The sequence below is a fragment of the Patagioenas fasciata genome, chromosome 12, assembly GCF_037038585.1.
Source record: "Patagioenas fasciata isolate bPatFas1 chromosome 12, bPatFas1.hap1, whole genome shotgun sequence".
NCBI classification, from domain to species: domain Eukaryota; kingdom Metazoa; phylum Chordata; class Aves; order Columbiformes; family Columbidae; genus Patagioenas; species Patagioenas fasciata.
In genome coordinates, this window is record NC_092531.1 from 16372792 (window position 1) to 16400157 (window position 27366).

General features: G+C 42.2%; 1 protein-coding gene across 2 annotated transcripts in view; it reads right to left on the reverse strand.

Moving 5' to 3' along the window:
* Nucleotides 1–151: 151 nt before the first annotated feature.
* The window catches only part of ALDH1A3 (aldehyde dehydrogenase 1 family member A3), a 34245-nt gene continuing 7030 nt past the window's right edge, over nt 152–27366 (reverse strand). Inside the window, exons 3-13 of one of the 2 annotated variants that reach the window (XM_065847649.2) lie at nt 25619–25759; nt 23191–23320; nt 22179–22240; nt 19411–19539; nt 16874–16987; nt 13742–13844; nt 12886–13070; nt 7417–7581; nt 5227–5384; nt 3960–4034; nt 152–2610 (exon numbers count right to left, since the gene is read on the reverse strand). In XM_065847649.2, coding sequence (XP_065703721.1) covers nt 2538–2610; nt 3960–4034; nt 5227–5384; nt 7417–7581; nt 12886–13070; nt 13742–13844; nt 16874–16987; nt 19411–19539; nt 22179–22240; nt 23191–23320; nt 25619–25759 — 1335 coding nt within the window. In that variant the 3' untranslated portion in view covers nt 152–2537. The remainder of the gene's footprint in view (nt 2611–3959; nt 4035–5226; nt 5385–7416; nt 7582–12885; nt 13071–13741; nt 13845–16873; nt 16988–19410; nt 19540–22178; nt 22241–23190; nt 23321–25618; nt 25760–27366) is intronic. The other variant, XM_065847650.2, reaches the window with a different exon arrangement.

The window sequence follows — 27366 nt, forward strand, 5'->3', positions numbered from 1 at the left end:
GACATTTAGAAACCATGTTGCAAAGTTAAACATTTATTAGGAAAAAGAACTATTACAAAAAGATACCCATAGTCTAAATATATACATGAGGTTTAAACATTGTATTTTCATGTACCTTTAGCTATAAAAATACATTAGATTAACTGTATCCTAATTTATAAATATAGTTCTTTATTTAAAAAAAAAGTAGTATATTTCATATGAAAGCCTTACTGTGCAACGAAAGAATATATACCCTCTACAGGGTTATTTTAAAGTTAGTGTCTAGTGTTATATAACTTAGAAAATTCAGTGTGTAGAGTCAAACCCTGATTTATACAATAAGAGATACATTGACCTTTTTAAAAACATGGTAAGGGAAAAAGAGTTGAAATACATATAATGCATATAAAGCCAGAATAGTAGGATTTGAAGAATTTCAGATTATTTCAGTTTCAACCACTGTTTATAAAAAATTAATACAGAGATACATCAAGATAGCCAGCTTTTTACTGTTTGCCTTTCTTCCCTACTGTCTGACTGCAGCCCTAGAAAACCGTCGAGTAGGCAAAAGTAAAATGTTTGAGAAGACGTTTGCGCTCTAAGTGTTGTACAAAAATATAAACTTATTTACAATGTTCCCATTTGGCCTTTCATGGGGAAAGGAGGACATTACCTTCACTGGCTGGGGAGGTTTACCTGTCTCACACGCCCATGGGAGGACAGTTACACATGACTGTTGGAGGTATGTCATTTAAGAAGTTACGCTGTGTTGAAGTGCAATTTCAACGTTCACTAATAAGGACATTTAGGCTCATGCAAACTTTTTCCTTACTTATCACCACTCACCTTCTTTTCCCCTCAAAAAGAAAAAAGGTGGAGTCATGCAACAGAACTTGTTACTGACAGGGTGTATCTCTGAGGAAAGGAAGGTACCAGTTAAATCCTTGCTGGCATCAGAGAATAGAGGTTGCATTTCTGCTTTAAGCACTGACATCTGGAAAACTCCAGGCAGCAAGCTTTACCAGTGCTCCATGGAAATGTCTTGATATGCCAGAAGGGACCTCTAGCAATTTGCTGTCAGAGGACAATCCCAGCGAGATCAGCTGAACTTCCTAACACGGGGACACCACTAACTCCCACACACTTACAACTCCTGTGGACACAGAGCTTCCCATACATTTGCCAGTGGTTCTCCAGCACAGAATCAGGAGGAGGAGCAGGGAAAGTAGTGAACACAAGAACTGGAGACAGCATATGGCTTGTAATTAATCTCACAGTAATGTTTGGGCATGTAAAGTTACTGCAGGAGACACTAAGGCACAAATTTGGTGTGACAACTGTGGATGCTATTCAGGTAACACTCACGAGGACAATTATTGCGAAGCTGCTGAGACATTTAAGTCCAGCTGTAGCTTATTCCATGGCAACTTGTTTGTACACCCACATCTTCAGCACTTGGTGTGTGCTTGGGAGCACCTGCCCTTTCATACTGTACTTCCAGAAGATTATTTGAAGCTACATGTGTATGGGATGAAGAAGCAGTGAGAAGAGCTTCTAACTTTTACTCCCATAATAACAGCTCTGGCTCAAAAAATGAAGACATATTCACACAGAGAAAGAGAGAGCAGGACAGCTGCTTACAGCTCTTCTGCTTCCCCCTCCAGAACAGAAGGACCAGCGTGGGATGTTTTCTGTGGACTATCTACCATACTACATGCTTAGCATTCAACTCTGTGTCATCACGGTAAGCACAGTGCAAAAGCCTCTTGTGAAAAGTGCTGTAGTGAAGGTTTGAGATACAATTGTGACTCATTCAGAGCCAGAAGGGTTAGCAAGTCAGTAAGTTGCATTTGCAGCACCTGTAATGTGTACACACCAAAACATTAGGTTCAAAGGACACTTTAACGTCCAGCTCTGTTGGGTGAAATACCAGCCCCAAAGGAGTCCTCTAGGAAACTCCCATAAATCTCTTTCAGGGCTATAATCTCACCAATACGGAGAACACCTGTGTCTTTAGAGAGACAAAGATAGCTCTTACAAAGAGAATTTCTTTACAGATTCTTCCATGAAAGCTTGCCCTCCCTTCCTGAACACCAGCTGCAGTCTCCACACAAACTCCACCAACTTCAGCCAAGTTGTATCAGCCCTTCCACTCAAGTCCATTTATGCCAAGTGAAACCCATCGGTCTCTGAAGAGGTGTTTAACAGTCCATGCTAATGGTACCAGAAGTCTCTCTAACATGCCATCAATGTCCATGTCCTTCAGGGGCACAGTTTGAAAGCAGATGTCCTGCAAACACTGTGACCAGCCAGTATTTTAGTCACAGGTAGCAGACAGATGGACTTGTGCAGTGCCAGTGTGTGCCACTCCAGGAGGGTCAGTTAAATCAGTTTTTGAAGAGCCAGTTGACAAAATGGAGTCCAGTAGATTCAGTGTTTCTATAGGAATGAAGTCAGGTGTTTCCATTTTCCTGCCTACCCCTCCCCTCCCCCTTGCTCTGAACACATCCCCCATGTGTCACATTCAGAGTGTCAGCATTTTAGGCCTTCTGTTTTCATGAACTCTTCTGGGAAAGTTTAATGGTGACTGTTTTCACTTCAGTATATTCTGCCAAAGCATATTCACCACTGGAAAAGAAGAGAGAAGAGGGAAAGGGACAAACAGTTGTAGCATGTGAATGTGTACTTCCTTAAGATAAAGGATTTCTATACAATTGTATTTTAGCTGCTGTAGATTACATCAGGCCATTAAAAACAGACCTGAACTAGCTTACACCAGCTATCAGTTTGGCCCACCACTTTAAATACTCACTAAGTACATGCACATAAATACACACAACTACACCCTGTTGTAAAAGAAACATGGAATGGTTTTGGTCACAGTAACCCACAAGATGATGCCTTGTGACTCTCTGCCTAGTGAAAACTGAGAACCCCTTGAAGAAACATCAACATAAACAGAGTAATGAGTGTCTAAGCATTGATAAAAGTTATTTTTCACAGAAAGTAACCCTCTGTCTACAAGATATCATATAATCAAGAGGGCACAGTTGCTCCAGAAACACATAGTGATGACAGACCCCAACACTGCGTTATGTCTTGGTTGGTGGAAACTGGCTCCATTCCCATGCCTCGTCCAAGGGATAAACCCCTTTAATTAGCCAGGCAGTTGGGCAAAGTGAACCATAAGGTCCCAATACGTGTCCCATTTGAGGATTCATTTGTTTACTGTGCTTAGCAAGTGAGGTATCTGAATGTCTCAGAGCAGCAGATGCACCAGAATAGCTACTGGAAATGGTTCCTGGAAATAAATCTGTCTTTTGAAAGAAAAGGTGCATTAGATTCCTCTGAAAGGTCTTCTAAATGGTGTAGTAAAGCCCACCTCTCTCCCATACAAGAAGAAAATTAAGGTTTAAGTCTATTTCTCAGCTCTGTGTCTAAATTACAGAGCAATCTTGAGATAAACATTTCTGCATTAGTAACTAATGAGAGGTGGAATGTCTGGTAATCATGTGCAAAAGGTCAGGCTGGGGAAAAGGGACAGAGGGTCTTGCCGTCACTTAGTAGGAAGCTTGGAACATGGGAGGTAGAATGATCTTGAAGACCATTCTTTGTTCTAACTCCAACATTAGAAAGTCAGAGGTGGGAAGAGGTCCAACCAGCAGCAATGATACAGCAAGTCAAGGGAGGCCCAGATACCACCATATAGAGGTGGAGAATGTTTGGAGTGGATGCCAGTGTCCCCTGTCAAGGTTCCATAATTCTCCCTTGATCTAAAAATCTACACTGGTGAGGAAAAATGCTTGCAAGTGGAATTGACTGGAGTTAAGAGCTTATAAAACAGATTAAGGCACTCCTGAAGACACTCACTCACGTTCTCACATCTGACAGTTTGAAAGCAAATTCAACAATATTTTCACAGTCACAATTGTTGCATTCAGCAACTACATATAAACAAGATATTGAGCAAAACTTACAGTTCTCTGCCATTGCCTGACATTTTAAAGCCACCAAAAGGAGCCTGTGCATAGAGGGCATTGTAACAGTTGATCCTACAATAAAAATATCAATTGTAAAAGGACAATTCAATACCAAGGAGAAGCAAGATGATGACAACAATACAAAAAAGACTGAAGTCTCTCAGTTTTCTCTTTCTACAGCTTATTCGCTTGAAAAATCAGATTTTAGCAATAAAATCTTATTTTGCTACAGAAACAGAAAACATTTGGCTGGTACTCATTCTGACCCACATCTCACTTCATAGTCTCTAGTGACTACGACATTCATGCTTGAGCTGCAATTTATGCCATAATCAGGGCTGTGCTTAAAATAAACAGTCCAGCCTATTCCCTAGCTTAACGAAGCACATTCTGAAGTGAATACGTTTATTCAGCAATCTGTCTAAGCATCCACACACAGGCCCCATCATCCACTTCCACCTATAGAAAAAAGTTGGGCTGCATTAGACAATTGTGTCGCAGTAAAACTTCAGCGCTAGCCCCATTTCTGTGATCACTAGGTAGGAAAAGCTAATGCAGATAGTTCCTCAGCATCTCATTGAGATCAAATGACTGAAGAGAGCCTGGTACATGTTGGTGCTGAAGGACTGACCCTTCACATATGTACAGGACATGGATCCTTCAAAGCCCACATCCCATTTTTATCTAAAGATTACTCAGAGGCAGATTCTTCTGGCACCAGCTCTTGAAATCAGTCCTCTGTATGCATCCAAATCAGACACCAGATCAAATTCCTATCTTTAGTAGGAAAAAAAATAAATCAGGATTCCATCTTTAAAATGTTTCTAGTATAAACCAAGTTATTAATATTGTGTAAGCAAAAATAGCTACTTGTCTTTCCAACAGTGGTGTGATGCCATCTACTGTCCATACTGATGTCTGCATCTAAGATTCCATCTGATGCTACCTAGAGATCATAAGAACGACTTTTTTCTACATACAGGATTTTGGCTGGTGGAACTTACTACAGCTGCTACATTTTCAGAGTTTTCCAGACGAAGGACTACATCGATTGAATGAACAAGCAGTCCATTTCCTACCAGACTGTCTGGGTCCCACCACCTTATTTTGAAGGATGGATGTTGCTTCTGAAGAGAATATCAAGAACTAAGCAGACTACTAACAGATCTTACCTCGAGCACTTACACATGATTCCAAATCATACATCCCTCTCCCCTCCCAGGAAACAAAATCCCAGCCCATGCTCTGGTCCCACTCTGCTTACCAGACAGTTCCCGATTGCAAAGCAGAAGCCAGGGTTAACGCTCTGTCCAAATTCTTGGTGAACACTGCAGCCGTAAGTCCATACTCGGTACTGTTGGCTCTTTTTATGACCTCCTCTATACTCTTGAACTTCATAATTGGCTGAACTGGCCCAAAAATCTGCATGTATCAGTTAAACATTAGTACAAGAAAGCCTTTGCTAATCATGGTAATTTTGAAGTAATCAGAATCAGATGCTTTTTGGATACTTTATTTAAAATGTTACATCTTAACCTTCCAGATGTCACTGACAGAGTTAAACTGACTTCAAAGGAAGTACAGTAATGTGCTATAATACACACTAAGATCCGAGAGCTAGCAGATCATCTGTACCAATCAAAATAAGCAGAGTTGGATCTGGACAAGTTTCAAATGATTCATCCTCACTCCATTTACAACTCTCCATTTGGACTCAACAAGCATACTCAAGAAGTAATTAATATATTTCAAGCATTGCAAGTTTTCTTCCTTGGTTTTCACTTTAATTGCATCATTGCATGCAGTTTATTTGTGTGCAGTACCTTTACCACATGTATGTCTGACCACAAACTTGGCTTCCCAGGGTGCCAGTATAAAGTAGCAGGCATACACAATATTATACACCCCAATTTCCAGAAGGAGTCTCTCATCAAGCACAGAATCAAAGGTGAGGGCCTTTTTCTGGCCTGCATGGTCTTACAGTACAATAACCCCCCCTTGAAGGCGAGATACAGTCTCACTTGTGCCACCCTGATGGCCAGATGAAGCAGTTTGCCCGGCCTTGAGGCTCATTAAAGTGTTTCTAAATTTCTTCATTTTGGAAGATCCAGGTATTTAACTGGAGCTTTGATCCCAGGCAAAGTATGAATGTGCATTTGCAACAAAACTGTAAATGAATGAAACAGGATAAGCTTCACGAATCATGACTTGGGATTTGGAGTCAGTTCATTAAAAAAAGGCCTGTCATGGGATTTTCAGCTCTTACTCCCTCTATTTTTAGAGTGTAACTCATGCCCACTCTGACTGATATCTTTCCCAGGTTCCTTAGAGATTCTGTGGCAGATCTGAGACATCTCAATGTTTTGCCAGAAGTGAACAGTAAGAAGCCCCATAAAAAGTGTTAGGTTAAACTGTAAGATACAAGTGCCAGTTAGACTTTGGCAACTACTTATTTTCCATTGAGGAACATGACGAAAAGTATATTAACTTGTATTTCAAAGGAATATCACAGTATCTAATCATGTGCAGCTTGTTCAATTTTTCTGCATATGAATAACGAAAGCCAGGGTGTTAGATCTGTGCTTTGCTGGCTCTGACTATGTTTTCATATAGGAAAAAAAATGGTCAGCCTCAGGAGATTTCACCATGAGAACAGAATTTAGGATTATTTCAGACGTTAAGGCTACTTGAAAAAAGTTCTTCAGCAGCAGCATAGCAGGGCTATTCCTTCCCTCCTCCCAGAGCTCTTGTCCCATCTTTCTGCAATAAAGCAACTCCTTTTCACAAAGTAGCAGAGCAAGAACACACATTATCCTCTGCTCTGCCACTTTGAATCGGCGTGTGCCATGGCTGAGCAATTTCAAGTCCACTCAGTAGGAGGTGCGTAAGAGCAAACGGCTCATGCAACTATCTGTCCGTGTACAGTGGGAGAGCTTAAATCTGTCTTCGGAAAACTTTCAAACATTTTGCATTATATCAAGTTCTCCTGAAGTGAAACCCAAAAGCTTTAGGGTAGTATTATCTATTATGGTTTTATCTGAGTTTGTTATTTTCTAGTGAGTACAGTCACAGGGCTACTTCCCTTTTGGAAAAACAAACAAAATGGGGCAAAGCAGCAAAGCATTAGAAACGGCTGGCAAACAGACACCTATTAATCACACAAAAATTGTCGCTAAAACATTTTGGCAGTTTTTTTGCCTATTCTGCTCTCCTCCCATTCTTCTTACAATTCCCCTCTGCCATGCACATACACTCGAAATTGAAGCTCGCCTTGCAGATGCTTCATTAGTAGAATGGATTTCAGCATTAGGCAGTTATTAGGACACTTAGGTAAGTGAAATAAGTGAAATTTCTTTTCCTCTCTCAGGTTTTCCTTCTAACCATGATCATACATATTTTCTTTCCCATTTAGAGCAGTAAATGCACATAAAGGGTCAGGTGACTTGTACTGTACCTCTTCCTTGGCTATACGCATGTTGTCAGTGACCTCCGAAAACACAGTGGGTTTTATAAACAGGCCTCTGTCTTCAATGGCAAGACCCCCACACTCCAGCTTAGCCCCTTCTTTCTTCCCACTTTCTATCAGCTCCAGGATTTTATCAAACTGGTTTTGGTCAATCTGTCAGACACAAAAGGAAAAAGAAACAGACAGCAGCAGCTTTGTTATCACTGTTCCAGAGACTGGAGTCATGGTATGTGGCCCAGGGGTACATTTGCAGGGCACTGTCAAACCAGGTAATTTTATGATTTTACATCTCATTCTGTGATATGGCAGTCAGGCAATAAGTAGGGTGAAAGATGGGACGTGGACATAGCCCTGAGTCACAAAAACCAGGAGGTGGAGTTATGTGTGGTAGTTTAATCTTATCTAATAGTTTGCTACCACATGGAGGGGGTGTCCCCACTTCCCCATCCTTTGCGTCCTGGATATGCACCCCCATCACTCACTTCACTCCAGCTCTGGGACTTATTGATCCTCTCCATGCACTCATTACCTGAGAAGAGGCATTTTTGCCGGGCTCAGCAAGGGACCTAACCAGAGACAGAATCAGTGCAAGGGAGGGAGAATCAGGGTTTATGAAGTATTAAGTCGACTTTGCTGTAATGTGCAGCTTCAGCCACAGTGATCTGTCCCCAACTGGAAGAACACAGCGAGCTCTGCCTCCATCTCCTTCCACAGATGTACAAACACTATACGAACAGCCTCAAAGATAAGCCCTATTAGTGGCGTAATTTCAGAACAACTACTGCACTGATGCCATACTTTTAAAATCAGAATCACCTGTATGGATCTTAGAGACTAGTACCATCCCCGTGTTTTTTGGTTCTCTGGACTGGTAGCCATATCCTCCCTTTTAACTACCAACCTTGTCTAACTCCTCCCCACGCATGCCATATATGTGATAGCTAGTATTATTGTGTTACTAGCCCTTAAATTAGGGGTTTCAGTAGAGGTGGGGAAAGGCCAGTCCAGACAGAGGTCACTGAAGTTGCACAACCCCGCAGCCTTGCCCCAGGACTTAGAGGAGATACCACGTACTCCAGAAGCACAGTGGGTCATGTGCTGGGAAGAGGTGGAGCAGTGCATAGCACTTCTGGTCAGTACTGGTCCTTCTTTTGTGCTCCACATACAGCCAGGTACTGCAGGTAGTGTCAGGTTTCAAACAGTCAGATGTGGCTATTTGCATGATGAAAGCAATGAAACACCTCATCACATCACACTGTAGATGGTAAAAGACTTAAGGAGATGTTTTTTAAAAAAGGTAAAACTAATGAAAACCTTGACAAATTAATTGAGGTGATTAAATACAAGACTCCACCCACTGGTCCAAAGGTGCCCTGGCAGCCTGGGAGGTTATTCTGAGAGCCAGGTATCTCCAGGTGCTTGTGCTGTTCAATACCCCTCCCAAGGCATCTGGTTTTATTTCAGCAGGGCCAGTTTGGACTGTTTACATGGAATGTTCTACACTCGACTTCTCCAGATTACGGACTATATCCTGTCCCTAGTTAATCCTGGCCACACACAATCCAAGTTTTCATGCTTTTAGACGAATATCAAAGCTTCAGGAAGGTGTCCTTGGGGTACTTCTGGTACACAGAGAACAGCACATCTCCTGCCACACAGATGTGCGTCTCATAGCACAAGCTGTCCACAGTGTGTAAGTGTTCATATTCTCTCATCTGTTAAGATGCTACCCAAGAGAACTCTTGATACAAGCTACTGCATGAGGAAATGTGTGCCCTCATGTAGGACACAGAGTGTCACATAGTAAGTTTGGCAGGTGTCATACGTATTGTCTATTTGTCTTGTTGCTTAGTTGCCAAATGTAAATAATTTGAAAATATCTGCAAGTGCTTTCCATCCTGGCATGTCTGTGATCCAGACCAATCCAGTTCATCCACTTCACATCACAGAAAACAAAACAAGGATATTTATACAGCTGTAACTTGTTGCAGGGTAAACTATAGTTAGATGAAAAGACACTGGGGAAAGAAAACATTTGTAAAAATGACATGCAAGGGTGGAACTGTTTGTCATCGTAACATTGCAAGTTTTGTTTAAATTCTGTCTCCTACTCCAATATTATTTATGGTTTGAGCATTGATTTCTATTAAAAACACATGATCTGGCAAAGCAAATTCTACTATTTGTCCGCCTAACTCAAAAGAGAGGAAGGCTTCTAAGGATCGCTGCAATGCTGAAAATCTGAGACCCCCAAATCTCCATATCTTGCCTCATTTAAGTCAAGACTGCAAGGAACAGTTTTTCTTTTTCCAAACCTAGCATGGAATGACCCCTCAACTGTGTCCAACACACTGTTGGGACACATACTCTTCCTACTTACATATTGTACTTTCACATTTTAATCCTAAAGTACACAAACATCTACAGTCCAAGGAAAATATTCACTGTCTTAAAAATCAAACAGTAGGTTTGTGGCTGAATAACTTCTGGCTAGCAAGTGTCACGACACAGCCTTATTGCTTATTTTCTTCCTGTAAGTCAGGCCTTATAGTCCCCAAATCCAGGCATCTGGGGTTCTACAGTGACAAAACTAGTCTAGTCTTGTTCTAAACTAATCTTTGTCCTAGCACATAAGGATCTTAGTCTCACTTAATGCAGTCTGTTCTTCACAGTTGTATAATGCACTGGTTAACCAGTTTGCCATCTGTGCAGATTTACTTTATTATTTCTTATGATACAGCTCACAGAAATCCAAAGTTTAAAAAATATGCCCTTGGTGTGCATTGCAGTTTGGCATCTCCAAGAGTTCTGATCACCCCTCAGGTTTCTTGTGGTGTCCTTTGAATTCCAGTCAGTCAACACATTCAGACACATGTGAGTTTTGGAGAAGTCTCATCAGAAGCATGCCTCATTTCTGTTTGAATTTAATACTGTTTAAATTTGACCTGATTTTGATCAAAGCAGTGCAGTTTATATCAGCATAACCCAATAGTGCAGCTGACAGTCTTTTTCCCCACACTCGTGCCATGAGCATCCATGCCAGTGCACAGTCCACATCAGGGGATTGACCTGAGTAAAACTTTTCTTCCGCACTTCCAAAAAGCCTGGATTAGACCTAAGTAAGCCAGTTCTGCAGTCTAATGCATCTGTGCCATGCAACATAGGAATAAGCAGCTGCAGACAGAACCACTGTTACAGTACTAGCTTACATCAACTAGTTTACATCAAATTCTCGTGGAAGAGTTCTGTCTGTCACCCCATGTTGTCCTGCTCCAGGCTGTCTCTGCAGCTACTCAGAGCACTGTGCTCAGCCATGGTGCAGCTTGTTTCCATGGAGTGCTAGCTCTAAGTCAGGACTGTGGAAACTCTCCTCTTTTACACTTTCTGAACTCTCTATAAGTTGCAGATCTTGTTGTCTGGCTACAAGCACTTGGAGCTGATGTAGGACCAAAAAGATCATGGGCTCCAACTCCTTCCACTGTTGCTTTCTAAGCCAGTTATCGTCCCAGAACGCGGTTCACGCAGCAGCATGTGGCCATTTTTGTAACACTGTTGTGTATGTTCACCATGACCCACATAGAGGGAGAATGAAAGCAATGACCTGGATCTGAAGCAACTGAGGCCTGACAGAGATGAAGGATAAGAGAAAGAAAGATTACTTTTCAGGTTACTTCAGGAAAGAGGAAAAATTTGATCTGGAAGCTTTACATTTGAACACTGACTTGCGGGCAGGTGTTAATTTTTTGCTACTTTTGTAAGCATTTTAAGCCCTTGTGACACTGCATCATTTCTTTCTTCTGCTTGAATTTCTGTGTGTTGCATCTTACAGCATGGGCTCCAGAGAGCAAGCAACCATAGCTGCAGAGGAAGTTGTTGTTCCTTTGCACTGGCAGCCACATGAAAGCTTTGGGATTAACAGTTTCCTCTCACTCTCTCAACACTTTCCCATCTTGGGCTTGACAGTTGCATGCAGAGAAGTTCAGGGGGGTGTGTGTGTATGTCTGTGCTCTCTCTCCTAGCTACGAGTTTAACAGCTAAGCTAGAACAAGCAAAGAGGATCGATGGGCCATATTTAAAATCTGACCAGATGCTGTTGTTCCTTACTGTTACCCTTAATTATAGCTCTGTATGCAAAGAGTCTCCCTTGAGCCACAACTGTGACACCAGAGCATGGGGAATTGTTCTGACAGCCTGGCAAGAGCTGGGATCATGGATGAACTGAAACAAGCAGCCTAGTCCTCCACGTTCTGCTCACTGCAGAGTGTTTCACCCTTTAAAACCTCATGACTACACCTGTGATTTCAGGGGCTGTTCTCATGAAACCAATGTTTCTTTGTCAGAGCAGCCAGGCAAAAATGGTCCTGGTGGGACTAACTATAAATGCAATTCACTTACTGCTACTGCTGGATAAAATTTAGGATCATGTTATATTAAACCAAACATACCCCAAAAGCTGACAGCCCTTTACAGAAGGTAAGAGCGGACCCTGAAACAATTTGAGTGTCAGCTCATATCTGCTGAAGCAAGTTCCAGCATGGGATTATTTTCCAAAGATTGCTGAGCAGTCTGAATTCTCTTTCTAGGCAAGTTACACGGATAGATGCAGCTCCAGCATGAACAAGTGATGCACATAATCTTATTCCCCATGCACGAGGACACGCAATGAGGTTTTGCCATATATGAATCATATGTAAATGGGTCTAGATCCAGACAAGGAGAGACAGACGTCACCACAGCCATCCCTCCTCTGAGGGATCCTATATTGCATCAAGAAAAAAAAAATCTCACAGTGCCGTACTGAGACAGGAGGCATAGGCTACAGATTTCTGGGATTTCCCCTTTATTTTTGGTAGCAAATAGTGGCCCTATTAGAAAATATGACCCAAGGATCATTTTCCTCCAGAGCTCTCCACCACAGCTCAGACAGCTTCAGAAAGAAACAATAAGAGGAAAGCTCTGGAAGCATTGACAAGGCTGATCGTGATAGCAGCTTGGCCTGGTTCTTCTTCCTAATTCAGACGAAACCTCTCCAAAGGATCAGCAAGGGGACAGAGGAGCAGAGGGAAAGTGGGGACTCAGGAGTCCCTGGGCTCTAACTACTTGTCATCACCAACACAGCCAAGTATCTGAATGGCTGTTGCTACAGCTGCACTCCTCTGTGCGTTGCTATTGCTCCCTTCAACGTGCTTTGTATTACTGTACCAGGGAGACAGCCCCTTCCATAAAGCTGGATAAGAAGTGAATTAAATACATTTGTGTTTAAAAAAATTACAACATAACATTTCAACAGTTGTGATTAATTGGTATTTGAAATAGAGAGAAAAATAAAGCTATGATACATTACTCACCCCTCGGTGCTTCTGCTGGGACCATATTAGCAAGGATAATATTTACACAAGGACAATTAAACAAAAACACAGTGAAAAACCAAACAACTGTTCTCAAGCACACAGTTACCTGGGGCCCTTGTTCAGTTCTGGCATCAAAGGGATCTCCAACGAGTCGCTTCTTGGCAAACTCCACGCTGCGCTTGACAAACTCTGGATATATCTGCTCCTCCACAAACACTCGCGAGGCAGCCGTGCAGCACTGCCCTTGGTTGAAGAACACGCCTTGATGGGCACATTCCACTGCCAAATCCACTGCAACGCGGCCCAGGAGGGAAAAGCATTACCACATGCACAGTTTCAGCCTTACAGTGTTTCCAGACTTGTTTTTTCCTTTCTCTTTTGAAAGCCTTCTTCTTAAAAAAAAATGCTGACAAGGGTCCACACCCATTGCAGGCACTCAACAAGGCCTCATACTGCACCCAAACCAGATCTCATTATTTCCACCACCCTTCCTGCCTTTTGTCTCAAGGTCTAGTTTGCTGTAGCCCCCAATACTTTCTTCTACAAAGACTCACTGAGGGCAGTAACCAGTTCTTCTTGCAGTGGGAATTTAGACATGGATTCCTAGATACTGTGCGTTGGTTCCTGAAAACTAGTTTCAGCAGTGATTGTTTCAAAAGCAACATGCCCTTCTGTGGGACAGCTGGCTCAGACCAGGTCCTTGCAATGCTCACTGTTAGCAGATGGCACAAATTCCTCCAGCTTCCAACCTCCAACATGCTGTGCAGGAAAGTGGAAAGAATTTTCCCCAAGCCACATAAGATTTTCCAACCACTTTGGGTGGTCACAAGTTACACATATCTCCTAGCACTACTCACTAATGCAACAAAATCACAACAGGACATGCAAAATGAGTCCAGTAGAGACACACAGGAGCACCACATGGCGTTTTACAGCAAATAAACATAGCAGCCAATACTTACAGTCTGCATCCGCACACACAATGCAGGGGTTTTTCCCTCCAAGCTCTAGTGTCACCCTTTTGAGGTTGCTTTTTGAAGCAGCTTCCTTGATCAGTTTTCCAACCTGTAGCATTGAGACACAAAGAGGACACGGGCTGTTTCCCTTGAAAGTCTTAACTCAGCGTGTCATGTGTGATGCTGAGAAGGATAGAAGAGCCTGCTGGGTGGCTGCAGCAGGTGGAAGACAGGAACAGCACTCTGAAATGCTTTCAGTTTCCTACTGCTGTGATGTGTCAGGGCAAAACCAGCCCCAGAATTAATGTTTGGTTTAGACAGATCTGAGAAGATGGACTGTGTGAGAGAGCTACAGGAACTGCATCCTGATGTTATCTGTCACTCAGAGCTGGCTAGTGAGCAACACCAGCAATCAACGAGGGCTCCTAGATTTATGAGCTTTACTTTAAAAAATGTGGAACTCAACTTCTTAGAGTAGACCTTGCCAAGACAATGATAAGAACTCCCTGTTCCTATCTGTTACCACTCACATACCAGAAAGCCATGCAGAGATTTTGACATTTAGGAGAAAACTATTTCTTTCTGATAGTTTAGGTTGAGCTGCTCCACACACAAGAGTAGCTGAGACATGTTTCTTCCAAGGCAAAACCTGAGGATGGCAACAGAAAAACTCCGTCTAGCTTTGCTATGGCACTTTCTGCCCAGGAACCTGCTCTGACCATCTGGTGGAATTTATCTGGCCACCATCTTCTGAACAGAAGGATTTATTCTGCTTCCAGAATTTGATCAAATAATGTCAATCTAAGGTTTTTCCCCCCACAGAAAAATTGTTTCATATCAACCATTTTCCCCAAATTCTGACTGACTGTGCTATCTTTTTATACCGGTAACACCGAACCAGCCATTCCTCTTTCCATTTAACAAATTGAATTCCTTACAAGAAGAGCATAAATCAAGCATCAAAATAATTTAGTAATGACAGAAACAGAGTTAAAACTATTTGGGAGCTTCAATTGTTAAGGCAGGTTATTTTTCTAAGTGTGACCTTACATTTGAATTTCCTCATTTTGTAACTGTTTTTCTTGTACTCTACCTTTGCACACGGCAATCTTAACTTCATTTCTGTCTAAAAATACTGTTGCCCTGGAGTGGAGCTCTGAGCAAGGAAAGCGTGGGGAAGCTGGCTGGCAGTTACAGGTCTGCATTTCTCACCGGTTGCCTTTGTAACTCAAGCAAGACTCCTGAACCTAGCAGTACAGATCATCTCTAGTTACTAGACTCAGCAGAAATAAGTGATGAATTATGCTGCAAGATACATGTAGCTTTGCAAGAGGCATTATTACAAGTTAGCTGGACAAAGAAGAGTAAGTTAATAAACAAAGAGAAAGAAAGAAATCTAGATGGGAGAATTCTCGTGGAGCCCAAGCTCAGTATTTTCAGGCTGGCACTGAGCCCAAGCTGGAGCTTAAAAACTAAGTCAAAATGTATTTTGAATTAGCTTTACTTCCTGGCTCAGAAACAGTAGCATTATGCTGCAAATACTGTGAAGATGCAACTGAACTCACAGATGGGTGGAGGGGGAAGAAAACACTTCTAAATTACACATGCGTTAGCGAAGAATCTGTCTCCCTCGGTGTTTCCTGCACACCCATGGATTAAGAAGACAAGCAGTGTCTATAAGAGTTTTTTGCCTACGGGCTCCAGCAGCTGAGATTTTCCTCCTGTCCCTAATCCACTGGATACTCCTTTTTCATTAAAAGCCCAAACAGACCCATGTGGGCTGGATGAGTCTATAAACTCTATTGTTTTCACAGAGCCAGCATCTAATCTGGGCTAAAAGTTTCTGATCTAGGATTTGGAGAGAAGCATGTATCTGGGTAAACTCCTAGATTAGACCAACTATCAAGAGAATAAAAGTTCATTGTGAACTTTTACTTTATTGCCTTTGTGTTTGTTTCAGTGATCCTCATACAGAAACAGAGGCTTAACACACCTTCTCCTATGGGATAAGCGGAGCAGCCAGTATGTACACAAAGCCACTAGATGGTACTGTTGTTAAATGCAGTGGCTTTTGAGTGTTTATGAGTTACCTTTACTGACCAAAAATACCATTCAAGGTAATTCGTCATCATCATGCAATTACATTACACTCTGCAATTATGAGGATGGACGTGAGAATGGATTAAATCCACAAATGCACAACAAGAACAATGTTACTCAAAGAAATGAAAGAGAAGAGACTATATTTGCCTCATCTGCACCCACTGGTGTCAGCATTTCCATTCTTTGGACACTGCCCCTCTTCAAGGGGTCCATGTATATTTCAAGAAAAATCTACAGCAGAGAGTGGAAAGTCATTCACATTTCTAAGCAAGCTTTTGTCTGAGAAATTACAGCAGTGATTACTGGAGATAAATGCATTTGCATGCCACAGCCGTGCTTAATCCTGTGGACTAGGGCAAACCATGCACTTCTTTCCCCGATATGGGTACAGAAGAGGATGGCTGTAGGTGTCTGATAGTGCAGAGGTCTTGCTTCCAGCCCTCTCCTAAGCAAGGCAGCCGTAGCTATTTACAGGAAAAAAAGTGAAGAGAAGGTGCTTTACTGTGCAGGTCTCAAATGTTAATCCCATCCACATCAGCAGGGGAAGCCTCAGGCATGGGGCCATTTTTTTATTTAAGTCCTAGTTCCTGAGAAGTAACTAAAGCCAAGGAAGAATTGTTCAGGGCTCTGACTGACATGTTTTCCAGTTGCACACGCTTGCAGGGCAGGACTGGCAGGCAAACTTGCCCAGAAGTTCCACGGGGTCAATGACATGATGTTAAGTCACCGGCCAGCCTCTCCTCTAGACTGTCTTGCCTCATGCTAGAGCATCTACTACTTATAGTTCTGATAGAAATGTGGCAGTTTGACTAAACCCAGTTTACAGAGACAAGAGTTTGTCACAAGCAGAAGGACCCGAATTAGACAAATCCCAAACACTTCTGAGAAATCCTGTCACATGGAATGTGACGGGAAATGGTGTTGGCAATACAGAAAGCATCAACATTTCATGGGTCCAGCCTTACATGGATGGCAGTTTTAGAAGAGAATGTAAAGAGGAACAACAGGTGTTTTTATGAGAAATTCATCACCTACCTTTGTTGATCCAGTAAAGGCAATTTTATCAATGCTGTGATGGGTAGAAATAGCAGCTCCGGCTGTGGGGCCGTAGCCTGGCACAATGTTCACCACACCTGGAGGGAAACCCACCTAAAACAGAGGTTAAATATAGCTCTGTAGAGAGAGATTTTGCATGTTCTGGAGCTGATCTGCACCCCGGAAAGCTGCAGTTCAGTTCTCAGGAAGCTCTATATTCCTTGCAATTACGAACTGCAACTTCCAGATGAGGAGCCCATACCAGATACATCACTGTTTTCCAGACTTTCCAGTAACGTGGTTGCATCCTACCAGCTGGAGAAGATGCTAACAGCTATTCTTAGGAGATGTCAAGTTTCAGTGAGAGTTCTTGGAGAAATCCCAGTTTCAAGTCAAAAGAGAGTGTTTTTTTGGCCAAACTTGTGTGTTGTCCCCTCTCCCCCTGCCAGCTACCAGAGTCAAGGGGTAACTGAGCGAAGGTTTGTTTTGAACCAAAGTTGGTATTTGTGGTACTTCAGGGGCCAGAGGGATTAAGGAGTCAGCAAAACCTCACTAGATGATGGAGCTAATAAACCAGGAATACAAGAGCAGATGGTAACAGACTTATGCCAGTTTCCACCACATTTACAACCTAGATTAACCAACTATGAATTTTGCCAAAAGAGACAAATGGCAAAACTTTAGGTGAAATTCTAGTGCGAGAAGTGCAGGACTTACTGGTCTGGTTTTCCTCCCTGAAAGAAGAGTTTCAAGGATTATGCTCTTCTAGGTTAACCCTCCCCTACTACTGATCACACAAAGTTGTTTTCCCTGCAATTTCTAACAGTGGAACTGCAGGATACTAAATGTTCACCTCATTTCTTGTGGCTTTTTAATATAAGATCTCAATAAATGCAGTTGCTCATTCCTAATAGAGAAAAAATAGAAATAATCACTCATGTGCTACCTTGCAAAAAACTATATCAATAAGTAGAAATAGGAAAATATATCTTTTCATAAATTGGAAGGGCAGTCTGATTTCTTCTATGGATGTGACAATGGTAACAGTGAGTTTAATAGAGTTTGCTTCTTGGCTAATGAGTTTTCATGAAAATACTGCATGGCAAACCGTGCAAGTAATGGTGTTTGGAGTCAGCAGCAAAGCCACAAGGAAACAAAAAAATTGGTTCAGGTCATCCTTAGCCAAAAAGTTTTTTCTGTTTTTCAGCAAAAAGGAAAGCCAAAATATTTTGGTTGACACAAAATTATTTCATTGAACCTAACACATAGCTTTGCTTGTGTGTTAACATCTTCTGTATCCTCTTAAAGCTTTTTTAAAAAGAAAAATCCACTTATTCTTCTGAAAAGCCACAAAGAATTTAGTTAATTTTGGGTGGAGAAAGGAGCATCTTCAAATAAAATTATTCTGCTCTAACTACACTTCTGCCTTGAAGGACAGCTGTGAGAAAAAGGCATCTTAGAATTTCAGCTCAAAAAGTTAATTTCACCAGAACTTAATGTGTTGTGGGTTTTTTTTGTGGAAATGCTTTGTCTGTATTTGGGGAACTGTATGTCACAGTGAGAAAAGCAGTTCTGCAACAGCTTAAGAGTCGTGAAAACTGCACCCTGTGCTCACTCGCCTTGTGTAATCTTATTAAGTCAATTAACTGCAGGAGATATTTAACGGGTAGTATTTTTGTACTCCTTTCCTGATGGTGAAGCCATGAGTGTCAATTATTAATGTATCCTTCTGTTTTCTCCCAGACTAAGCCAAGAACAGGCAAAATCATCATTATCATTAGACTGAGCATAATAAACAGACTTTTCCAGCTGAGAGGCAAAAGTGTATCTACAGCCCTTTTAATTTTTCTCACAATTAGTCACATATGTAGATATAAGAAGTACTGACCAGTCTTGGAGGGTGCTGTGCACCTCCCACCACCTTGGTATGATTCATACATCTGAGGACACCTGAGATCCTACCTGACAAGCCCTAAACCAACATTTTTAAATTCCAACCTATGATCTTCCCTTTATGTCAGTATCGAGTTGACTTTACAGGCCAGACATAGCTAAACTGTTCTATGAACTGCAGAAATTATGAAGAATTGTTTCCCGTGAAACTCTGTCTTAGTTGAACTACCTCACTTTAAAATGGTACAAACACAACACTGCTGTCTAATCACACTCTTTTTTGTCCCATTGTTTAATAAAACTGAGCTGTAGTCTTCCCCTCATTTAGGAGAGCAGAAAAACAAAGGGGAGAGGAGAGGAATAAAGGGGAGAAGGGAAGAATAAAACCACCATTTTTTGTCTCTGCAGCTTCCTGAGAAAGAAGAAAAACCAACAGGTTTTGTGATTTTGCCACCTCCCAGCTAGCCGCTGCCAGCCGTGGAGGCCCTTGAAGGAAAAGACTGAAGACAAAAGCTGCTCTCACTTTTCTCTGTGGGGCTTTAACAGCTTTAAAACCTAAAAAAACCCCATAGCCCATTTGAAATACAGTCTTGCTTAAAACCTTAAAAGGACAGTACCTAGCCAGGACATTCGGATTTCCTTACCTCCTTGATCAGCGAGCCAATGTACAGCGACGTGAGAGGAGTTTGTTCAGCTGGCTTAATCACCAGAGTGTTTCCACAGCACAGCGCTGGTGCCATCTTCCAAACTAGCATTAGTAACGGGAAGTTCCACTGCAAGAACACAAGGCTGGTCAGATCAGCCCAGCACAGTCACCTGCTCATTTTTCCCACCCTCACAGAGCTCAGGGAGACAGAAGCAATTGGGAGGAACTCAGTTTCCCCGCCGAGATCCCCAATGTTGCTGGCAGTCCTCGAGCTAATCCTGTATGTTGGACAAGCCTCTGCATGATGTGACCTCATTTTTTACAGGAGTTTGATCACACTTTGTAAAGGATTTTGGCTGTTCACAGAAATTATATTGCAGGCGGTGTCCTGGTGCATCACTTTCATACCGTGTCTTTATGAGGAGGAATTACAGGGTGCAATGGCTCATTGAAAAAACTCATTTTTCTGTGTCAGGTATTGGCTGAGTAGTTAGTAGTTATACAATATCACTAAATTCCAGTTTTATAACCAGGAAACTGCAGTGGGTTATTCAGTCATGGAAATCCAGGGGAGGTCTTCTACTCCGTTCAAATTGTAAATTGCTTCTTTCCAATTAGTTTTCTAATTTGGAATTAGGAACCAGTCCACATCAGTTTCCTCTGTGCTAATCTCCTTCATGGTCATGTGTATCCGTAGATCTTGGAGCCTAAGCAAGAAGTGGAAAATCTAGCTTACACTGAATCTCAAAGGTCATTTGGCAGCAGAAAGGATTTCTTCATTAAAATTAATTAATGCTGCTTCAGAGGTGATGGAAGTAGGCCAACAGTAAGGGGACTTCTTGTCAAGACTCAAGCCAAGGGCCTTCAGCTATCAATAAAGAAGCCAAATATGTTAGGAATCCACAAATTGACACTTTCCAATAAATTCGCAGTGTGGCTTTTAAGAGATGAGTTCTGTTCTCACCCAGCAGCTCTGAGACAAAGCAGAATTTAGTCTAATGTGCTATTCTTCAACTTGCCTCCTCCTCTTTCCCAGACCTATATCATTTCAGTGATCTTCTCCAATGGCCACGTTCATTTGTCTTTTTTTTCCTAAGCCTTTGTGAAGGCCTGATTTTCCAGCTTAAGCCATCCACACCTCCACTACTTTTCTACACTTTCAGAGCGCAATGTAACTTCATTAGGAGCTTTACGATGCAGAATGGCTGGTGAGAGTAACAGTAAAGGACTCCAGGGCTGTCTCATGACACCACCTTGGGATAAAGCTCAGTAATGTGCTGCACTTTTCTAAGAACTTTCCTTGCTACAAACATTAGTTTACATATAGTCAAGCCACAGGAAAAAGGGAGGATTGTTAATAGGTCTAGGAAAACATATGTAGAATAGTGACAGAATCTCTTTAAATCAAATAGGAAGATACAAATGCACAGACTGGTGTTAGAGATCAAACTGGAAAAAAAAATTAAGGGGATTTGTTCTAAGTAAATGGAAGACAGATATGGTTTTGTTGATCCAAATCATCCTTTTTACAAACACAGTGTTGAACCTAAGCCAGATTCGGTTCTGTACTTTCTATCATATCTATTCCTGATATGGGGTCAACCTGAAATATTAGAAGTCCCACTATGTTCCCTTATAGTGGCACTCCAAAGCATCCTGCATGAAGGCTTTTAAACAGATGGTTTCCAAAAGCATTGCTGGGTGCCAAAGGTGGCTGAAGTGTGACCAGGAGATAACTTTTAATTGTTGATCAATGTGAGTAACCTGATGTTTTGATCTTAAATCACCAATTCTAGATTCTCAGAAGCAGTAACATTGCTTGTTCAGCCAGAAAAGCTGTGCAGAAAACATCAAGCCAAATGTCTTATTATAGTACCAACTGTCTTCTCTTTGCCTCACCCTGACATTGCTAAGTCACTGGATATATAAGCTCAGTCCTGCTGAAGGAAAAAGCAAAGTTTCCCCAGATATCTTTGGGAACTGTTCCAGACCTGGTATTCCAAGGGTCCAGCAAACCAAATATCCCAAGTGCATTTATTTCAGTCTCTCCTATAACATTATCCCAAAGGTCAAAAATCTTCCTTAGACTCTTACCGATGCAAGTATCCAAACAGAGAATCTTGGCACACCACCATTTGCCTCATGGCCTGTAGGATACTATGTTCAAAGCATTTTACAACCAGAGAGAAACAAACTATGTCCCCCATGCAGCTGTAAAGTCTTCCTGGCTGTCTGTTTAAACAGAGCAAGCAACACACACTAAAACTGGAGGTATTCCAAGGACTAGCCACTCTGTCCTCTCAGCAGAGAATGAGACATCAAGGAAAAGAAAACTCTATTCAGTAAGATTTAATCACAGAAAGCTCAGAGAGCAGCTGGGGGTAATTAATAATGGATATGATTTAAAACTCAAAACTATGCATCAGCACTAGGCAGCAAAAAGCTAGCACATGTAATGACAAGATGGTTGTCCCAGCAGTGCAAGAGTCAGAGAGCTCTGACTGGTCTCTGGTGACTGGTGTCAGCCTTTGAGGGGAACAGAGCATCTGACTGGAGACCCACCCTTCCCTTGCAGAGGACTTTGTGTTGCCAAGAGGAATTGGCATGGGGGTAAAACAAGAAACTACATGAGGCCACTGAGATGGGAGTTCCCTGCAGAACAGCTGTACTTAACTAGAAAGCAAATGGCTGCAGTATAAGATGGGGAGTGCACAAGGACTTCTGCCAGTTCTGGGGGAGATGCAGGGCACCATCACTGTTACTTACCGGAGTTATAGCTCCACAGACACCCATCGGTTCGTGCCTGGTGAAACAGACAAAATTTTCATCTGCAAGACAAAGAAATAAAAGACAAAACAGTCAAAATCCTTGCTTCTGCAGAGGGACAAATCAGGCTGCTTTTGAAAAATACACCATATTGCTCACCATGCCACATGGATATCCATTGTCTTAACTTGGTCTCCCCAAAACCATGTTTGAATTTATACAACTGAGCCAAAGTGTTCTCTCTGTCCCTGACACAATGGTGCAGTGTGACTGTTCTGGCTCTGCACCCCAGGAAATATTTCACAAAACCTCTTTCAAGTGTCAGAAAACTTGATAAGGTCCTTCCAGGAGTTCAGTGCTTTGGTTCCTGAGGAGTCAACATTTCAGGTCTTCTCATTAATAAAAGTTAAGAAAAAGGACTACATGGTCTCTCTAAACCTTATCTTTAATAAAAGTTAAGAAAAACTACTACACAATCTCTCTAAACATCTGTGAAACAGCACTGCCAGGGATGTAGGAAGGTCAGTGAGGTGGGAGGCACTGGTGGATTCCACATCAACCCTCTGCCACATCCATGTGGCATCAAGGACAGCACAAGCTCTGCTGCCTTCATACAGTCCTCTCTAGAAACCACTGACCTCACATTCTCCAGAATCTTAATCCATTTCAGTGATACCTGATGAATAAACTCCCCTGTTAACATGTGGGTTTTTTTCTTTAAGAATTAGCCTGAATTTAAAACCGAAGTGGTTTCACTGTCAAAAAAAGCAACAAAAGAGCCCATCCAGTATTTTCCAGAGCTCTATCCAGGCATTGATATTGTTCTCCCATTAGTTTAAATTTTGAAACACCTCTACTTAATATGCATCCTGAGATAGAAATAAAATACAGGCTGGTTTTGCCTGTTTTCAGAAGCCAATCTTTCCATACACCTCCCTCCCAGCAGGCTTCTCTCCCACCCCCTCAAGCTTCATTCTGTCTCAGCTCTGAAACTGGGTCTGAAGGAACTTACCCACTGGGATAGTTCTGCCCTGAATTTTATCAGCCCATCCAGCGTAATATCGGAGTGTTTTTATACAACCTTCCAGGTCAATGAAGTACGCCTGCAGAAAAGGTTTTCCTGTGTCCATTGTTTCCAGAGTCTGAAAAAACAAATTGCATGCACTGTCAGGCAAGTCAACATTTTTTCTTTAAAAAAAAAGTTTTTAGAGAAATTCCTTCTCAACTTTATTTTGCCTATTGCTGCAAACATGGAGTTTCCTTCCCTCCCCTTATATTTAAGGAATGAGCTTGTTAATATAAATAAGGTAGAAAGGAGACTAGACAAAATAACCCTGATGCTTGTACAAGTTGCTGTGGTCAGCGGTTGCAATGAAAATGCATCTTCCGAAGAACCCCAGAAGGTGGCTGTGGGTGGGATACAGGGCTGCGCTCTGGGGCACCACTCAGAAATGATGGGAGTGTCGTGACTTCACCATAACTGACCCTCCAATGCAGATGTTCTGGATTCCAGATGGTGTCACTGAAATCAGTCAGACCCACTTTCCTTTTATTTGGAAATCTATTTTTTTTTTCTACTTAATAACCCTAAAACAAACCTCTGAAAAGCCTCTTTTGTCCACAGGATTATAAAAACCACATTTTTTAGAGAGTTCTGCTAAAGTAACCTTTGGGCTCAGATCTGTGCTGAGACTAAGACAAGGAAGAAGTTGCTTTACTAAAGCTGTGCTGATGCTGAGCAGCCAGTGTCCTTCTCACTGTTCTGGACATTAGTTCAGTGAATGCTTTGTTCTGTATTCAGGTCATTAAATAGGATATCAGTGCAAATGCCCAGCACATCCATAAAGGAAGCACTATCCCTTGGTAGATTGAAACATCTTTGTTTACATATGAAGTCATACCCAGTCATCTTCCACAGACATTAGGGTCCAAACAGCACTCAAACAGACATTCCCTTTGGAATGACTAGGATTGTTATCCACTCTGAATGCCTGCTAAAATGACTGATTTTTATAAGTCATTACTTAGCGTGCAGCCAAGGCGGCTATGGTTGGTTTCCTGCAGTGAAAACCATGCCAAACAAGCCCTCCCAGATCTGAAGGACACCAGAAAGCTCGAAACAAGTGTCCTGGTTTACATAAAAAGAAAGGTCCTCTGGAGTCACATCAAAAAGTGAGCAGAAAATGAACAGGGACTATTTGCAAACACACATATATTTAATTGCTTTTTAAATTCTGGCCAGAACTGCCTTCAGACATGGATTTTTTTTTTTTTAGTTTTTCCCCTCCTGACACTGGAGGATGTCATGTGGTTAAGAGCCACAGTGTTGGGGAAAGAGACCCTGCTCAAAATACTTCTTCAAGTACAGTCTCCTAAGCACATCCCATGTACTTTAAGTCCTACTGAGCTCAGTGGGACATCAGCTCAGGAACTTGCACATCTAACAGCACTGAATGTCATAAATGCCATTGCCCTGAAGACAAGCAGAGTCAAAATGCAGTATTGTACCAGTGAGTGCTCAGGTCTGAGATCTTAGGTATGAACAGACAACGGCTATAAGCTGAGAGATGCTAGGATCTGTGTGTGCAATTTGGGAAGATGTCCAAGGCCCATAGAGTCTAAAGACTTCTACCAACTGCAGCACATTCTGGCTTGGGTCCTACATCCCTTGTTTTGCACCAGGACTCCTTCAGGACAGGACAGGGAATCATTAGCAATAGTCCTTCAGTGCAGAAGTCCAAGTTAACACAGCTTCATGACTATAAAGAGATTTTTTCTGAGCCAGTACATTCAGTAGGGAAAGAAACAGTTCTCACTTACACACATCTTAAACTTTGGATGACATCCAGCAAGAGAAAGATTCTTTTTCCAGCCCCCCATTTTAAAGGAAGCAATTTGCAAATAAGTTATTTTGTAATAAAGAAAGGATGGTTTTGTTTTGTGTTTTTTGTTTGTTGTGTTTCTGTTGTTGCTTGCTCTGGGTTTCTTTGTTGGTTGTTTTTTGGGGTTTTACTTGTTTTGGGGTTTTGTTGTTTGGGATTTGTTTATTTGTATTTTTTGTTGTTGTTTTATTTTGTCATGTTTGTTTTGTTTTTAAGATAAGACCTGCAAGTCAGCTATGAACACTGAAGACTGTTAAACTAAGAAAGAATATGTTTATTGCTCTGAAAATTTAAGTATTACTATTTGCAATCATTTCAATAACCAGCTAAAGTTTTGGAGAAGTCATCTACTACATAGCAGAACTAACAGCCTCCTTCTAAAACCTCTAAAATAACCCCGCAGAAAGAGGAAGATAAGCCCTGACTTCTGCATGGACTCTTCTGCACTTCATGAAGGGAAAGAAAAGCATTAGGTAGATATGGATGCAGCAAAATCAGAGGAATGGAGCTGAGTTACCAGCCAACTGCTGCTGGCTTCCCACCAATCACAGTACTTACTGCCAGGATGACTCTGTCTCGCTCAAGAAGATCAGCCAGCTTGTGCAGGAGTCGCCCTCTGCTTAGGGCATCCATCTGTCTCCACGGAGACCCTCTCTGGAATGCTGCCTTCGCTGCTTCCACTGCATTATCCACATCAGGCTAGAGCAGCCACACACACAAGAAAAACCTTAAGTTACAAGGAAAGAGCTGGACAATGGCACAGAGACCCTACTGCTGCTTCCTAGATGATGCTGTGGTGGCTCAAACCAAGTTGTCTGACAAAACCACTTCCATTTTACTCCTGGACTTGGACTCAAGCCTGCAATACGTTTCAGGTTTGGCCTGGACTCATCAGCAACCTTGAGGTCAAAGTACCAAAAGGGTCTTTCAAGGGTAATTTTATACATCTGCCTTGTTCATAAAATAATCCAGAATCATGTTCCTGCTGATACAGGGTGTAAGTGACACCAGGGGAGATGGAGAAACAAGATCCCAATTCTGTTCCCTAAGCGTGACAGGCCATTGGCCTGCATGAATCAGCCTCTTCTAAACAAGTGTGGGAAGGAAAGTTCCCCATGAGAGAGATTGTGATTTTATCCAGGGGAACAATCACAGCTCAGAGCCCACCATTCAGTACCACTGGAACCCTTGCCAGGAACAGTTAACACACTAAAAAAGCTCTCTTAGATCCTAGAGCACCCTTCCAGAACATTTCTACCAGATGGGAAGTGTTTTGTTATTTAGTGCTATGACAAAGGCATTTCACCTACACAGACAGTGCCGCTCTCCCGTCATCTCCCAACTGCTTTATTGTGCTCTGGACCAAATCTAACTCCGTTTCCCCAAGTTACTACTCAGGTGGGCAGCAAATTCCTTCTCTTCCTGCACCACCGCCCCTAGAGAAGCTTCATGCATTTGCTCAGGCCACAGCATGCCCTGGACTCTTCCCTACATACATTAAAAACATGAAGCCAAGGGCACCCTTCCGACCCAATGAAGTCAATGGGAATGCTGCCATCAACATCTACGAGGCCAAGATTGTACCCCAAGCATACATAAAGCATGCTTCACCCTGGCTTTGGACAGAATCCTGCTCTATGTAATGTCTGGCACAGCCCATGCCTCACTTCAGCTGATGGAGAACTTGTACCTCACCGCAATGCATGGCTCAAAGGGGTGGGAAAGGAGGGAGGGTTGCAGGCCTTGATTATTCCTTGTAGCACTTCACCAGTTGCTCTCATTTATGTCTTATCTCAGGCCTCCTCTGGATACAATTATGAAGTAAGCCTCTGCACTGATCCAACAAGGTCCAGCCATTCTCCCCCCATGAGGACACATGTGGCGCTCAATCAAGAAAAATGTTACAAAAAGACACATTGCCTTCTTACAGCAAAAGTTAAGAAAATAGGAAGTCACCACCCACTGAAATGGCATCTTACACTAAATTTGGCTCCTTTTCCTTAAAAGAAGATTACACAGCTTTAAAACAGTCTGACCTATACTGCCAGGACAAGAACCCTTTGGAAGGGCACTGATGGGGAAACCACTGGGGGAAACTTGTGCTGTTACAAGGGGTTAAGAATGGCTCTGGTCAAGCAAGGGTGCTGGTGAGGCAGAGGTTCCCAGGAACAGGTATGAGGTGCCCAAGGACTTTCAGTGCATGCCCAGATCTTCCTCATCCTCTAAACATGGGACCACCTGAGCCTCACTGCAGCTCCTGCAAATACTAGTTGTCTTCATTCTTGTCTTCGACACGCTGGGTACAC